Source organism: Electrophorus electricus, chromosome 12 (assembly GCF_041902795.1).
Source record: "Electrophorus electricus isolate QZ-2024a chromosome 12, ASM4190279v1, whole genome shotgun sequence".
NCBI classification, from domain to species: Eukaryota; Metazoa; Chordata; class Actinopteri; order Gymnotiformes; family Gymnotidae; genus Electrophorus; species Electrophorus electricus.
Genome location: NC_137508.1, coordinates 5,039,603 through 5,056,160, shown reverse-complemented (window position 1 = coordinate 5,056,160; position 16,558 = coordinate 5,039,603). Strand labels below are relative to the sequence as shown.

The following is a 16,558-nucleotide window of genomic DNA, read 5'->3' as shown; positions in this document are numbered from 1 at the left end:
ACATGCTGGCAACAAAATAATTACATATTTACATTTTATTGTTTGATATTGGAGTATTAGTTGGATGGCTGGAGCCTGAGAAATGGCTAATATTAGTTGGTTTACTTGTAATACAATTGTTACAAATTGTTAGCACTTAGACTCATACTTTGTCAAGTTCCACTGACTGGTCATATACTGGAAAAAGGTTAACCTATTGTTTAATGCAATATACAAGTACCTTTTGATATGAGAGCAATATAGTGGTATCTTTCATACTCTTCATAAATGCATTTTACAGTTGGAAGTAACAGGAGCTGGTATTACTAATCAGAAGCCAGTATTTCAAACTGCCAACTAAGCTAAGAAAGAAAGGTCTTCTCTTATGAAGAATGTAGAAGAACTGTACAAATCACATTTGGCTCCCATTACAATAGGAAAAAAAGGTGGGGGCCACCAAAACAGCACCCATATATCCACACGCACTCCTACAGCTCTGTGGCTGCAAACCAAAGAGAATGCCTAATTTGTTTGTCTAAGAATCTGCTTGGGTTATGGTTTGTATAATTAAATCTATTAACTCTCTAACAAGCAGTAAGAAGATTATACAGCACAAGCATTCATCTCCTATCACCCTGTCTCTGTGAACTTTCCACAGGGCTCAAACTCTAACAATATGCAAGTTGTATTTACTTATTCTCTATTCTTAAGCAACCTCAGTGTCAATCATGTGCCACATAACATGAGTATATAAATTATACTTGTATTTTTTTCTTCCTAATCAGTATTTTTGTTTGTTTGCTTGTTTGTCTGTATGTATGTGTATGTGTACATGTACAGTCATGGTCAAACGTTGTGAGACTAGCACACATTTTTGGTTTTCACAAAGTTTGCTCCTTCAGTTTTTATGGTGGCAATTTGTATTAACTCTAGATTGTGAAGAGTGAGCAGATGAATTGCAATTAATTGCAAAGTCATTCCTTGCCATGAAAATTAACTTAATCACAAAAATTACTGCATTCCAGCCACTGCATTTTAGCCCTGCTACAAAATGGCCTGCTAACATCATTTCAGTAATCTTCTTGTTAGCTCAAGAGAAAGTGTTAACGAGGACAAGGCAGCTGATTTAATTCAACCATTTATCGAATCATCAAGAACTTCAAGGAGAGAGGTTCAATTGCAGAGAAGAAGGCTTCAGGGCACCTAAGAAAATCAAGCAAGTGCCAGGACTGTCTCCTAAAGATGATGCAGCTAAGGGATCAGGTCACCACCAGTACAGAGATTGCTCAGGAATGGCAGAAGGCAGGTGTGAGTGCATCTGCACACACAGTGAGATAAAGGCTTTTGGCAGATGGCTTGGTGTCAAGAAGGGTAGCAAAGAAGCTACTTCTCTCCAAGAAAAACATCAAGGACAGACAGACATTCTGCAGGAAGTATAGGGATGGGACTGCAGAGGACTGGGGTAAAGTTATTTCATCTGATGAAGCCCCCTTCAGACTGTTTGGGACATCTGGAACAACGATTGTCCGGAGAAGAAAAGGTGAGTGCTACCATGACTCCTGTGTCATGCCAAGAGTGAGGCATCCTCAGACCATTCGTGTATGGGGTTGCTTCTCATCCAGGGGAGTGGGTTTGCTCAAAATTTTGCTTAAGAACAAACCCAAGAATAAGGAATGGTATCAAAACATCCTCCAAGAGCAACTTCTCCCAACGATCCAGGAGCAATTTAGTGTTGAGTAATGCTTTTTCTAGCATGACGGTGATTACTGATAACCAAGTGGCTCAGTGAACAAAACATTAAAATTTTGGGTCCATAGTCAGGAAACTTCCCAGATCTCAATTCCATTGAGAACCTGTGGTCAATCCTCAAAAAGAGGGTGGACAAACAAACACAGAAACTGTGATTAACTCCAAGAACTGATTAGGTAAGAATGGGTTTCCATCAGTCAAGATTTTGCCCAAAACCTGATATGCAGCATGCCAAGGAGAATTACAGAAGTCTTAAATAAAAAGGGCCAATACTGTAATTATTAAGTCTGCTTAAACTGGATGTATTTGACAATAAAAAGTTAAAAAACTTATGAAATGCTTATAATTGTACTTCACTGTACCATATAAATATCTGACAAAAGGATCTAAAAAAATTGAGGCAGTAAACTTTGTGAAAACCAGAATTTGTGTCAGTCTCAAAACATTTGGCCACACTACTAATAAGACACTATGCTAGAACAGCAGCAAATGAGGCAAAGTATACATAAAAGTATACAAAGTATACATAAAACACAGGTGTGCGTTTAATCCACAATATGCAAATTTCAAATATATTTAAATACTATTAAATATCTTTTCAATTATAAGTTTAGGAATAAGTTTGAATAATGTTTTACTATCTGCTATGTGAACTGCATATAATGTAGAATTTGTTATATTTTTGCTGATCCAACATTTCTGCATATATCCAAAAGCTGTCCCTCTGAGCCAAATTAATCCATATAAATATATCCATTTCAATATGGGAACACAGTCAAATATTTGTTTGAGTGGGTTTTCCCATATAATTTAAATTGTTGCAAGCTGCCACACTTGGAAAATGTTCTGGCCTATAATATAGGTTTCTGTGCATAAATCACACTATAATGTGCCTTTAAATAGTTACAGACAGAAAATTTATTCTTGGCACACCTTTCAATGCAAACCTATGCCAGTGTGAGTGTGTCATACTTTGTTGCCAAGAGTCATTATTTGTTGACAGCTGACAGAGTCATTTTCCTCATTATTTCTACTTTATTTTAAATTTTTAAATGCTAAAGTCACACAATTCAGAACACTGTGATTAGCCATGAGCCAACTGATGAAATTGTTCCAGGAAAAGACATACCACAACAGGCTTAACCAGTGTTCCTGACAGAGTGAGGGTGAATAGGTCAGCCGTATGCCAAATACCCTCCACACAGCACCATCCTCTACAAATAATGTTAAACTAAAGCTGATATTCAAGTACAGAACATTGACATTTACTTTATATTCATAGACGGTGCTCTTAAAGAAATGTTTGGTTACTTACACATTAAACATATCACCACTGCACGTTTTTCAAGTAGGGCAATTCTAACATTGTCAACCAAAATAGATTTGTGGGGTTTTGGGTTTTTTTTTGTTTTTTTGTTTTTTTTTACAAATTTATGTCAAATTTAAACAAAGATTTATATTCTTTGTGTCTTTACCTGTAGCTGGTTCTCATTTTCAGAACACTATGTACGAATCTTTATATAGAAACATGCCGCCAACTCCTACCTATAATGTTAAGGATATTTAGTGCTGAGACTGATGTTTTATTGTTCTACACATCTTCCAAAATATTTGAATGTGGCTTTAATTACTTATCCAAAGTCATCTATAGGGCTGTGGCCACTCAACCACTGACAAACATTACTAGCTGACTCAGCTTCAGAACCATACCCTGACTCCAAAGTTTGCATTCTCTCTCATCAGCAGTTCAAGTCAGCCATGTGTTTAGTCAGTACATTCTCACATCAGCTGATTCTGCACGACAGCACACTTCTGACAGAAACATCTTCTACAAATCACCACTATTTGTTTGAACTTTACTCTGTGTGGAACTGATCCTGCACTGAGGCAGGCTCACAGTGCCCTGATAATTGCTCAATCATAACAGAAATCAAAATCCAGCAGTGATCCCCCTGCCTGAGATTCGGCAGGCAAGACCTTGTCCAAATGGAGCTGGCACTCATTTTCTCATCGGCTCGGTCCGACTGAAAGCCTGCATGCTTTAAATTAAAGCAATGTGTCTTGGCTATTCACTCAGAGGCAGACGGTAATGGAAACCAACTCTGCTCTTTTATAATTCATTTGTACCATTAGCATATTAGCCTCTACTTAATGACAGGATGTCATTAAACGATTTGGTCTATAACTAATGACAATATTTGTGTTCCGAAGTAGGTCAAACAAAGTAACTAATTACTGCTTCGTTTCAAATCATGATCAAAGTTAAAGATTGTTTACATTTGGGTAAACTGTTTACTAATAAACTTAATAGCTTTTTAAATCTTTCTCCTAAACAACTGAATGAGTTGATTTAATGGTTTTTAAGTGCATGATGAAGATGCACGATATTACTCAGAAGCTAAAAACAAACAATGATTCCTGAAAGCATTTAAAAATAACTTAAATTGAAGATTAATTATCTCTGGTATGATTATTATTTTTATGATTATAATATCATAATTGCAAGTCACTTTGGATAAAATCATCAGCTAAATGCCCTAAATATATAGTATATAAATCAGTTATTTTGTATCATTTCTTCTTTTGTACATATTTCTTCCTTAGATGCAATGATGTGTCTTAATTGTATCTACAGGACATATACTAACTTCAAAAAGTACATATTTAAATATATGTAGTTAGCTATGAACATTAATGTAGCATAGAACTATTGATTAAATGCATCTTGCATGTGAGCTGTTGGCTGATTCACAACAATAAAACATTAATGACTAAAGGATTTAGATTCTTCTTGATCTTGTACACAGCAAAGTGTAATAAATGGCATCAATAGAGCATAACTACATTTAATGACTTTACTTTTACTTTTAGCAAGAAAAGACCAATTAAACATTAATGACCACTGCATGCTCAGTGTGATATTATATTTATTTTTTTAAATGCATCATGTATAACATTAAAAAGGTAAAAAAAAAAAAAAAAATACTATTACTAGATGCTAGTCATTTATCCAAGAGTTTATCCAAGCAAAGCACAAAACACTCTGGAGCGTGTTGATTTTGTTTTGTTAACAATTTCCTGTTAATTCAATAGGGTGTTGAAATGTCAAGATGCCCTCTGTTAATTTGAGGTTGGTTAGCATAAAACACTCTTATACGTTGCAAATCTTGCCCCATTTTTGGCATGCCTTGGTCCCTGGGTGGCAACATGTCTGGGAGGTAGAGCCTCTTCAGGAGGAATGGCGGAAAGCCACCACACATGGATCTAATACTGGAAAACGTAGATACAGTAGACGCAGACGACATGGAGCCATCCTTACTTCAATGGAGGAAGTTAGCGGTGTGCATGTCTGCCACTGGTTCTCATTTGCAGTCACAGAACTTTCGGGAAAAGTTCAAACAGTCATTTCTGTACACAGCTATGTGCTGTGAGGCCAAGTGATTTGTCAGAGATGTTAAGATTACTGACTGATGCCTGAGCATGTTGAGTACTCTGACAAGATGGGACTCATCATTGAGGTGCACTGGTATCTCTCATGATCAGAAGTGTTTGTGAATTTTGAACACATTTGTGCTTTCACACTTACTGAACAAAACAAATGTATTTAAACATCCTTGAGTTATTTCAGGAGGTAACAGATTGCACATAGAATAAAGTTTTCAGGCATTGAGCCAACTGTTGCCATGCCCTGCCACACAGCCTGGAATGGATATAAAATCCCAAATTTTCTAGCTCATATAGTTAAGATGAAAAACTAAAAACACAAATATTAAAATGTTTTGAATGCCAAATTATGTCTAATTCATGAAGGAAATGGTTATTTTCTGATGAGCTTATTTTAAAATCACACTCAGCTGGATACCAATCAGCTTTTAAAAAAATCTAACTCATAGATATTTGTCAGCCTGAAAATTAAGGGTTTTAATCATGATGTCTGAATAATTAAACAGAATCCAGTCTGAAATGAACTGGGGGCCTTTTAGGACCAGAAAGCATGTACTGGTTAATATCATTTACTGCCACTTAGCTGTTAATGTAGTTCTTGTATATTTAGTTAGGACAACCCAATACAGTCTGTGGCTTTGTGGATTTACAGTGATATGTCAAAATTGTCATGCAAATTAATTGGTGAGATGTCAAAGAGCAGAGAGCAGAGATGCCAAAGAGCAGCAAATTGGTTGATATGCAAACTCAGGCTAGCAATTTTCCTTGGGTTTGAACTGTGAAGGAATGCAGACATAGGTAACATACTTGTCTTCTTCCAATGCCACAGACTGCTCTGTGACCAGCTTAAACAAATAATGTCAGGCTGCAACTGTGGGGTGGGAAAAGAAACAAACCAAGCTCTCTTTACTGTGCTCATTCCACATGATTCAGTGGAAATTAAAAATGTTATTCCATAAATTTAGTGTCAGCCAAGCTTAAAATCTGGCCTTGCCAACTATGAATCACATTAGCCAATACATTTCAACAATTCAATATTGTCAGATTTTTAAATTACTCATTACTCATCAAAATTATCTCAACAACAGTACAGGAACTCATCAACAATTAACTGAACTTACGAAATGAATTTAATTAACTTATATCATAAAGGTTATTATTAAAGCATGTTAGATTTTATTAAAGCATATTTGAACATATTTAATCTATATTTAAACTTACAGTTTACAGCTACACAAGTTTAAAAATGAATATTTTCAGCATCTTTTAGTGTGTTCAGGGTTCAATTTGTCAGAATAATTACAGGGGTAGTTAGCAGGCCAGTGTGAAACATCAGCAGTTTATTTTATACAGGCAGATCGAAGTCTGCTGTATAATAAACACAGTATAGCTTTATAGTGTACTACATTATGTATCATGAGCTGGTAGAGGTTGCCTGCAATGTAAGCCAGCAGAAGCAGTATCCTTGGGTATAAGCTTTCACACAAAGCTCGTCTTTCGCTGTGAGCCATGAAGTCTGAGTGCTGTGGACCTCTGGAACATTCCTGGAGAGGCTCAAAAGTGAACATGCACAGTGGGAGATTGGACCAAACCCAAGAAAAACACAGCCAGGTTTGCATTTTATGAGTAAATGTGATCAAATTAAACCAACCCTCACCTGTTATGAAAAGGGATATAAGCCATGGGTAAATCGTAATGTTTAATTCACGTTTGTTAACCAAACAATGTACTGAATACACCAAATACTATATGTTTCAGCTACCACTTGTGTGGGTATTTTTGGAGTCTGCATAATGGCAGTAGTACTGTTGCTGACATCTGTGGTTTGTAATTATTGTATACAGTCATCAGCTAATATGTCAGCAGGCTTTCAGCATGAGGCATGCTGTCATTTTAAAAACTCCAGTGTGTTCTGTGGTCTAACATTCTGCCCATATTGATAAATACAGAGATTATTTTATAATGTGCCAATTCTAATACAGAAACCAAAAAAAGCACTGTTATGTCAGTTTAAACCAGGTAGTTTTTTCAAAATCCTTCACAATGCTCATTTACATTAAGTGTTTAATTAAGGACACAGACCACTTAATTTAATTTTACCCTAACACTTTAATACAACAGACAGCTGTAAAACTGGATTATGTTTTTACCTGTCAGTGTTTTAGTATGATCTGCTGAAAGTAAGTATTGCTTGGATCTCCAGCGCCAAGTCTGCACATTGTAAACTGTTTCATTTTATTTAATTGTTTCACATTGTAAATTGTTTAAATTCCTTCATTACACCCTTTCGTTTTATTTTTAGGTTATTATATTTTTGGAATGTTATATTTCTTGGTGTTGAACAGATTTGCCCCATTCAGTGTCATTTCCTTATCAGCACAACAAAATTAAATATACTATCACAGATGATATTACTGTATCACTGAAGCTTTTACATTTAAGCAAATGCAAATAATATCATGTAATCTGTCAGTGGCTTTTTTTTTTAAAGCAAAAGAATAAAACTGATGTAGAATGTACTAAAGGTGAGGTATGTTATTTAAAAGAACAACATTTTGACATGTTCGTACACCCAGCTGGTACAATTGATTGTTTTGAAGCTATTTGGTAATAGTTTTAACTGAGACAATTCCATAGTTCATTACTCATTTTGCTTAAACATTCCTGCTGCTCATCTTCTCAGTAAAACACCCTACACAGATCCCTACCCCACCCTAGCCACTTCCATTGTGATGCAAGCAAGGGCCCTTGGCAGGGAGCAGGGGAACAGATGAGCTTGATCAAGCATGAGGTCCATATTACTGGCTCCAATAAATACTTTGTAGCACTTTATTTAGTTCCATGCCGTGGGCCATTTGCTCTCACCGTCCATCACTCAGCAACTTTGTGGCTGATGGGGGCACAGCAGGGCTGTCATAATTAAAAGCAGTCTGACCGGGTGTGACCACGTATGATCCCAGAGCAGTGCATTCATAGCACTGTGCCATGGGCGGTTAAGGCCCCCGTTGGTCAAGGGCAGCAGGCTGCAGCCCGCACAGGGCAACAGCACATCAGCACAGAACTTCAGCACCTTGCTGGATCATGCCTGTATAGAGCTTCTGGACACTGCTGGATCACATCTGCACAGAGGTCCTGCACTCTGCTGGATCACGTCTGTCCGGGAAGTTTCAATTCTGACAAAGAAAGAGATACCTAGGGCTGGCTGACAAATACCTGAGCTAAAAGTTGGATATCTAGCTCTATATTATATTAGGATTAGGTTCTGATAAAGGTTTTGCCTACTTTAATGTAAGTACTATTAATGTATTGAATATTGTGTAATGTATAATCTTCAGATGTAATGCTGTAAATTTTTATTATTAGTTCAGTAATAAAACATTTAATGCAGTGTCTATATGGTTAATTACTTTGATTTTAAGATGTTAGCTTGCATTAAAAAATTACAGCTGCTTAATACAGTTATCCAAAGATAGCGCATGAAAAACACTATATACTTTCTCACTGATCACAAAATTAACTTGTCGAGAGAGTGCAGATTTCTCCATATGGCTAGTAAGCACACTCTTTAAAGTAATTCAGCCTACTAAAAAGTATCCATTTCCCATGCATTCCTCTTTACATACATTCCTTTTCCTGGGAAGAACTGAAAATAGGATTCTGTAAAATAAGGATTTCAGCTCTGAGAACAAGAAATAGACTATTGAAGGTCTATACAATCACCTTGACCAGGCCAATTTTTTTTTTTAAATGTAAAAAATTAAGGCTTCAGGAGGATAGATGTATGTGATCCTTTTTCTTTTGTCAAAAGATGCTGGGACATTAAATCCTTTTAACCAAATAAGCAACAAAGTTCACATATTTCATCCAATGCTGCTCCTGGACCACAAAACATAATTTGCTGGACTGCACCTATTACAATTCTAATGCTTGTCTTCATTTCTCTCATCCTGTTATTATAAATAAATAAAAAATATTCCAGATTTTCCGCCTGAAAAATAAGCTTTCTTCATTATCTGAGTGCTGTGAAATCTTTTCCATGTTATCGTCCTACTGGCTTCTGCAGAATAAACATCAAAGGCATGTATGAGGCCTTGGTTACATTAAAATTTCAACAAGTCTAATTACATGTAGTGGTGGACTAGCTTCAGTTCTGGGTAATTGGTCATACTGGCATAGCCCTTCTGCTTTGGGTAAGCGAAGAGCATATATCAAATCATTTTATCGCAGGTGCATGGACATTTTCAAATACATCTTTTCCTCATACAGCATCATAGAATAAATTTTAAAACAGTCTGTTTCAAATAGGGACAATCAGGAAGAATTCATTAGCCATGAAATCTGGGATTCAGTCCAAGTTATTAGTTTTAAAGTATTTATAGCTTCTAAGGTTTTAGAACTTAAGGTTTCTAACTTATTACTTTTATAACTTATTCATTTTTATCAAAACTTAAGAAACGTATCCTATTATCATGCTCAATTGCACAGCAAGCAGTCTTAAAAAAAACTCCTTGGCAACAAGCAACCCATTCCATTACTGCCCTGAGAAACCTTTTCTTTTAGCTAGTAAACAGGGCCTGGCAGGTGAGAGTTACTCAGAGTCCATACGCTCGGCTCTACCCAGCTTACTGGGCAAACATCATCCTGTTATTGAGTCTGTTCAGGCTAATGAGGCCAAGTACTTGGCACTGAGATCACAACGCAGTCATCTGTCTTCAATCTCTCCCACACAGCTCTCTGGGGGGGTGGGTGTGGATGGGTGGGGGCCTTTAGTCATTCTAGTTTAGCAAATACAGCTACCATAAGATGGACTTTCTCTACATTAAAAAAAACCCCAACATATTATTATTACATATTATTAACCCAAAAGTAAGTTTGAAAGAATACATTTGATATTTACACTCAAACATACACACACACAAACACTGAAAGCTATAAAGCGATGGTAAATAATATTTGTGCCTTGCTACCTTTTTAAGAGTGATTTTACTTCCATAGACAATTCTAAGTCAGAGTTTAAGGCAGATGTGACTTTTCATTTTCACTGTGATATTTGTTTTATATTTTGTATTCTAACTTCATCTTTGTTAGCTATACTGTATATTAAGAAGTTTAGCACTCGAATGCATTTTCATTTAATATATTTTAATAATAGTGTGAAAAATTTGGTGATGAAAGTATTCACTGGTCGACATAATTGGGAATGACCTTTTGTGCAGTTTTCAGAATACAGCAGACATACTTTCTTTTTGCCTTGTTAATTGATCATTATAAACAGTTGTTTTCTGTTAAAATTTATGGACTCAATACTTTCAGAGAAAGAACAATCTCATGGCCACAAATAAGAGATTTGAGAAGGATAACTTTGTACAACTGGGGGCATTTTTATTCTGCATTAACAAAGTTGAATGTTAAAGTAATATTTATTTTCTAACCATCGATTATAGCACTATGATCTAAGCTTTTCATTGCTTAAAGTACATATATGAAGGTACCTAAGATTTCTATCTTAAATAAGAAAAAGAGTTTTATATATTGCTGCAATATACTGAGGTTTGCTGGGGTTCAAAGACCATGAAAAGCCTATAAAGCAAATGAACTTTACCCGTTTTATGACACTTTGTGCTAGGGCACTGTGGCAATCTTCAACATTACTAGAGATAATAACACATAAGGAGCCGAAATGCCTAGGTAAGTGTCCTACAATCTAAATAAAAACTTATTTATTTGATTTTCTCTATATTATATAAACTATGTTATGTGCATAAGGCATATTGGGGTATTTGAATTAGCAATAATGTGGTCAATAATTGTTTTCAAATCAAAGGTACACTCTTTTGTTCTGTCTGTCACTGCTGGTATATGGCAACTCAGCAAGCCCATACATATCATGGGTATGTATTCTTACAGTATTTTCTTTTTTCTAATTTTCAGTGAGTGTAATTCTTCAGACTCCTCTCTTTTGCTTATTGGAAGGTTTTGTTGTTGAATTTGGCCTTGATGTACATAGACATTTATTCCATGGTCATCTCTGGTTCAGCTGCATTAGACAATGGTGATTCTTCATAACAGTCATATATCTATGAATACAATATGCTCAGCCCAACAGCCTTTTAAAACAAACAAGTTTTAAGAACATTAAAGTAGTTGATTACATCATTGTAATTAGTAAATACTAAAAACAGGCTATACTGGCAGAACAATGGTGGAACACTGGAATACCTATAATTTATTATTCTAGGAGGTATTGTGAATGTGCCACAAATTTAAAGGAAACAAAAATGCAAGTTCTTGATAGTGGCTTAATTCCACCCAGGGAGTTTTTCCTTGCCACTGTCGCAACTGCCTTCCATATTGGGGCTCTAGACCTAAACATTTGTAAAGTGCTTTGTAACAACAGATGTTGTAAAAAGCACTATATAAATTTGACTTGACTTTCAGTTTCAGTTCTGTATCAGACATCAGTCATTCTGTCATCTTAGTTTCTCTCTATTTGTAAAGTAGCATAAATGTAAGGCAGAACGTTTCCCGAGAATGATGTTAAGACATATCCAGTATGGGATTGGTCTAAATACATTCTTTCTGCAGTGCATTTCCAAAATGTGTTTTTTGTACAGAGAAAAGAAGTTGACACAGCAGCTTCACATCAAGACACAAGGTTGTGAGTGCTTTTCCTTTAGACAACTTTCTTTAAACCACCAAATAAACATAAAATAAACCCAATTTAAAATTATTAGAAATTCATACTTAAATATAATTATTTTGACATCTTTTCTCCACACTAGATCCAATGAATTTAATGAGAAAATGCTGTGGGGAAACAAAGAGGTTGAACCCCTGAAGGACATGGATCTGACTGAGGCTGACATTGAACCCAGCATGTTAATATGGAAAGCTGTGAAGCAGTCTCGCCAACACAGATACAAAAAGCCTGAGGAGGACAAGGATGGGCTCTACCACCCATCTGACGCACAGCTCACAGCTGGAAACAAGCAGCCCGACGCCTACTTCCAGCCACAGGACTACAGTCATGTCTGGGTGTACGAAGAGGCCGAGGAGGATATGGACGACCTGCATCATAAAAGACAGGGCGTGCTGGACCACGCTGAATCTGAGAAGCTCACTGGAGAGCTACTAGAACCACAAAGAAGTCTCATGCACACCATCGCAGAAGCAGACAAAGATGACCTGTACCATAGAGAGTTCCCAAGGCAAGGGTCTGAACTAGAGATTCCATTGATGCAAGATCTGATCATTAGACCCAAGACAGTTTACACAGAACCGGAAGAAGACCTAGATGGACTTTACCACAGCTAAAAAACTAAGCACAAATGTTTCAATTATGTAGTATTTTCAGCATGGGTTAAATATGATACTATCACATAAAAGCTGTACATATAATGGTTTTGCTGGTGATCAATTATGCTGTTTTTGACAATTCCACACAGATTTTGATGTCATTATTATAATGATCACACAAGCACCTATTCAAGTTCATTTACAATTTATTAAAAAAAAAAAAAAAAAAAAAGAACATACAGAACTGAAAACACTCAAAGTCACTGGGTTTGTGCCATTCATTTTGTAACTGTGCAAAAAGAGCAAATTTGTCTCCCGTGTTAAAGTATTTTTAAAAAACGTATAAATAATAAAATCATTTAATCTGTGCAAACACAGGAGTATTATTTGGTCCAGTACTTTCGGTAAACTGATGTCATTTTAACAGTCAGCATCTTCAGGAGGAATGACTCCTTTCTTGATTATGAGGTTGCCATACAGAGCTGTCTCACTGTAACAGAGGTAAGAAACATTTATTAAACTTTATGGGCACATGAATCCAAAACAGGTAGCAAAGTATACTGTACCCTGTTGCCACCACAGCAAAAGCTTTCTTAGAACGCTCATAGAAAGCAAACCGCTCAATCATGTCCAAATTCCCCTGAAAAAAAAAGGTGAAAAGCTTTTATATATATTTCCCTGATTATCATCATATTTTTATACATTCAAACAGCTATAATCACCTGAATTTATAAGTTTTATGTCATATATTTTAGGGAAACTACAACACAGTGTTAACTATGACTAATAAATAATTAATAAAAATAAAAATTCATAAATACTAGAACGAACTGTTCTCTGGATACGAGATTTATTCCTAGGCATGGAAGTGCACAATAACTTACATGTGATCCTGCTTGTTTCAGAAGTTTAGAGTAGTGAAGCCAAACTGGTACTTGCAGACCTCGCTGCCTGTCGCTCTCCACAAGTTCCATGACAGCTGCCTGTAAATACAGACTTTACTCAGAGCCAGGTATATTGACAAAACAGCCTCAGCTCCTCATTTTCGCTTTTAAAAAAGTAACACGTTTTGTGCACATTTTGAAAATAATCTTCAAATATGTATAGTGAGATGGGGAGAACACTAACTATTTGCCATATAAACCAGTGTTTTTCCATGTAAGAATGAAATAATTCATCATAGAATTGTTTGACACACCGGAAGCGCAACATAGGTATCAAGAGGAAGCAGCTTTAATATCGCTTCCAAAAGCTCAGGAATATGCAAACCTAAAAGAAGCAAACAAATACAAAATAAGCAAAGCTATCATACTACATATTAGTTGTGCCAAAAATATTATCAAGTTGATTGCATGTTCACGCACTGTAACTTAATAGACATTAAAACATCTCTATACAAGTCATGTAAAATCTTTTTATTGCTACAAACAGTGAAAGAGACATACCATCAGCTCGTATCTCCACAGGACCACATTTACAAACAGAAGATACAGGAAAATTTGCATCTGCAAGAACTACAAAAGAATAATAATAATAATAATAATAATAATAATAAGCATACTTTACATTTTTTTAAATAGGCCTACATCAATGCAAAAACCAACTAGATTATTTACAATTTACAAAATCCATGGGTGCGTCTGTTGTTCGCATGTTCAAAGTCCCTAGTCTTTTCACCACTGAGGCTTTAAATAACACATTTCTGGGGGTATATTACATATGTTTTACCAGTCATGGCCACTGAGTAACCCTGTAGTGCATTGGTTAGTGCTTAGCCTGGTCCCAACATACCTGATCAGTTAATTAACACACCCAGTCAAAACATAGTTGGCTTAGAGCAGGGGAAACACTTTTCTACTGCAAAGATACTCCAAGCCCCAGGGCAGGAAACAAATGAGAAAGTCTAAGTTTAAAATATCTAAATAATGTACAATTTCAACATAGCATGCAATGAAAACTCACATTTGCGGATCTTATTCGTGGAATTGAATACCTAGGCCCAATTTGCAGCATATCGTGACAACGTGTGAATTAATAAGTTAATAAATAAATTATCAATATCTGACATCGTAAAAAATGTTCAACACCCAGCTAATCTTTACAATTCTGTAACCTACCGACTACAAAGCCCATAACCCAGCTTTTCAAGTAATATGCTGGCGATAACAGCAAGAAACCTACATTGGCCTGTGTGGCGAACATTACACTTAACACATTCACCACATAACTAGGCAATGATCTAAAGAATCCTAATAATAAGCTGCTTACCCAATTCGTCTCCATGCCCCATTTTTGCCAGAGCATACAATAATTCTGGCGTAAGAATTGACGGTATTCCTTTCAACACAACCATTTCACGGCAGTAACAACAGACTCCAGAAGTGAAAAAAGGTCATATGACATCGTAGTGTTTCTCAATTGGTCAGATACGTGCGCGGTCATGACACAAAACGGAGCCCTTTGCAAAACTGCCGCTACGAGCCGATCAACTTTTAGAATGGGCATCTGAAAAAACGGCATGCAGACCATCTACTAGTGAAAAGAGTATTTTTCACACGTTATGTTGTGTCCTTTTCTCTGAGTGGAGAGGAAAACATCGCCATTCTTTATTAAATCTTTACCATTTGTGGAATAGCACATAGCCTGTATCAATACATTTGATTTACCCCCACTGTTCTAAGGCGTCAGCAATTTGGGTCCATCTAATACAGCCTACGTGAGCGTAATTACACTTTTCTACAATACAACTCTAGGCAAAGGGTATGTGATTAGGTAGCATATATTTAGATTATATTGTGTTTCATCTTTAATCGTTTCACAAGCATCAGATGTCTGTCCTCGTGATGAATTACATCTAGTATAATTGGAGTGCATCTGACTCCCAAATATAGACTGTTTTATTAATTCAGAAAATGTAATTATATTTTGCTATTTTGACAGGTGGTCATTTGATTCACACGAAAACTGCAGCCAAAAGGTATCCCTGAGGCAAAACGCCAAGACAACAATATCAATGAAATTATTTAAAAAAAACTTTTTGTTTGATCATCCCTCATAAATTAGACAACAAAATTTGAAAAACGACACAGATGCTCTTTAAATTTACATAGCGTAAATACAAATAGGTAACCCAAAATTAACCTGTGCGGAAATAATTAACACAAAACAAGTGCAACTTCTTCACACGACGAAAGAAAAGTGAGTAGAAGTATGGAGCAGCTGCGAAATGTGAAATGGCTAGAAAGCGATGGAAGGAGGAAAAAGCATTCGGAGGCAAGACTGTCTGATCAGTTGAAAGCTCTTTTCTTTAACCGAGGAACCATGCTGCTGCCTCTTTGGTTCTGCTTTTTTTAATGAGTTTATCACGCTATGAGGGGCTGCCTCTGCCAAAATGTAACGTTTTGCCTCTTTTGTCTGGGCTGAGCGCCTCAATTGGGTCTACATTTATTATTTTGACCTTTCGTTAGCAGGGGATAGACTTCAAAGTGGAACTTCTGTTTTGCTCGCTTTTAGGAGACCTTTGTACTGTTTCTGTGCGGAGAAAGATTTTTTGGCCTCTTTCAAGTTTGTTCCAGGGGCAGAGAATAAAGCAGACTGGAGGAGAATATTGAATGAAAATTAAAATCAATTAGGCTATGGACGTTTGAGAATATATGAGAAGTCCCCGTGTGGAGAAACACTGAAATCTTGGAGTGAGAAAGTACTCTGTTTATAGTACGAAAGTAGAAAAAAGAAACTTGTCTCATGATTAAATTTTCCGTGGTCCATCGTTCCCTGCTTTGCATTTTAAAATAACTAAAAACACGTCTTAAAATACATTTGCCAAAACGGATATATGCGGGAGATTTGTTGACAAGTGCTGAGGTAGTTCTTAGGTACTGAGGTCGTTTTGTTATTTATTCGGAATTAAATAATTGGTTTACGATTCAACTATCGCTTATGCAACTTTCAAATTCATGAGTAAGTGAAACCTTAATTAAAAGTAACATCTTTTTACCTTATCGTCCAATTTTAAGTTCAGAACCAACACATAAATTAGATGTTTGCCACTTTCACATACATTAAAAAGTCAAAACATTTACAATTATAG

General features: G+C 36.1%; 2 protein-coding genes across 3 annotated transcripts; one reads left to right on the top strand and one right to left on the bottom strand.

The window, feature by feature from the left end:
* The first annotated feature begins 10,808 nt into the window (after positions 1 to 10,808).
* Positions 10,809 to 12,525, top strand: LOC145660365 (uncharacterized). The gene is made up of 4 exons (XM_081724978.1): positions 10,809 to 10,860; positions 10,997 to 11,063; positions 11,787 to 11,827; positions 11,955 to 12,525. Exons 1-4 carry the CDS (start codon positions 10,853 to 10,855, stop codon positions 12,484 to 12,486), a joined length of 648 nt encoding a protein of 215 aa, XP_081581104.1. The 5' UTR covers positions 10,809 to 10,852; the 3' UTR covers positions 12,487 to 12,525.
* Positions 12,526 to 12,656: 131 nt separating this feature from the next.
* Positions 12,657 to 15,074, bottom strand: fuom (fucose mutarotase). 2 transcript variants are annotated; one of them, XM_027017655.3, is made up of 6 exons: positions 14,737 to 15,058; positions 13,914 to 13,982; positions 13,667 to 13,737; positions 13,353 to 13,451; positions 13,035 to 13,108; positions 12,657 to 12,958 (listed from the first exon to the last, which is right to left on the bottom strand). In XM_027017655.3, the coding sequence occupies exons 1-6, from the start codon at positions 14,819 to 14,821 to the stop codon at positions 12,889 to 12,891; spliced, it is 468 nt and encodes a 155-aa protein (XP_026873456.2). In that variant the 5' UTR covers positions 14,822 to 15,058; the 3' UTR covers positions 12,657 to 12,888. The 2 variants fall into 2 exon arrangements, with proteins under 2 accessions (XP_026873456.2, XP_081581105.1); XM_081724979.1 differs by having other exon boundaries at positions 12,657 to 13,108; positions 14,737 to 15,074.
* Positions 15,075 to 16,558: the final 1,484 nt, after the last annotated feature.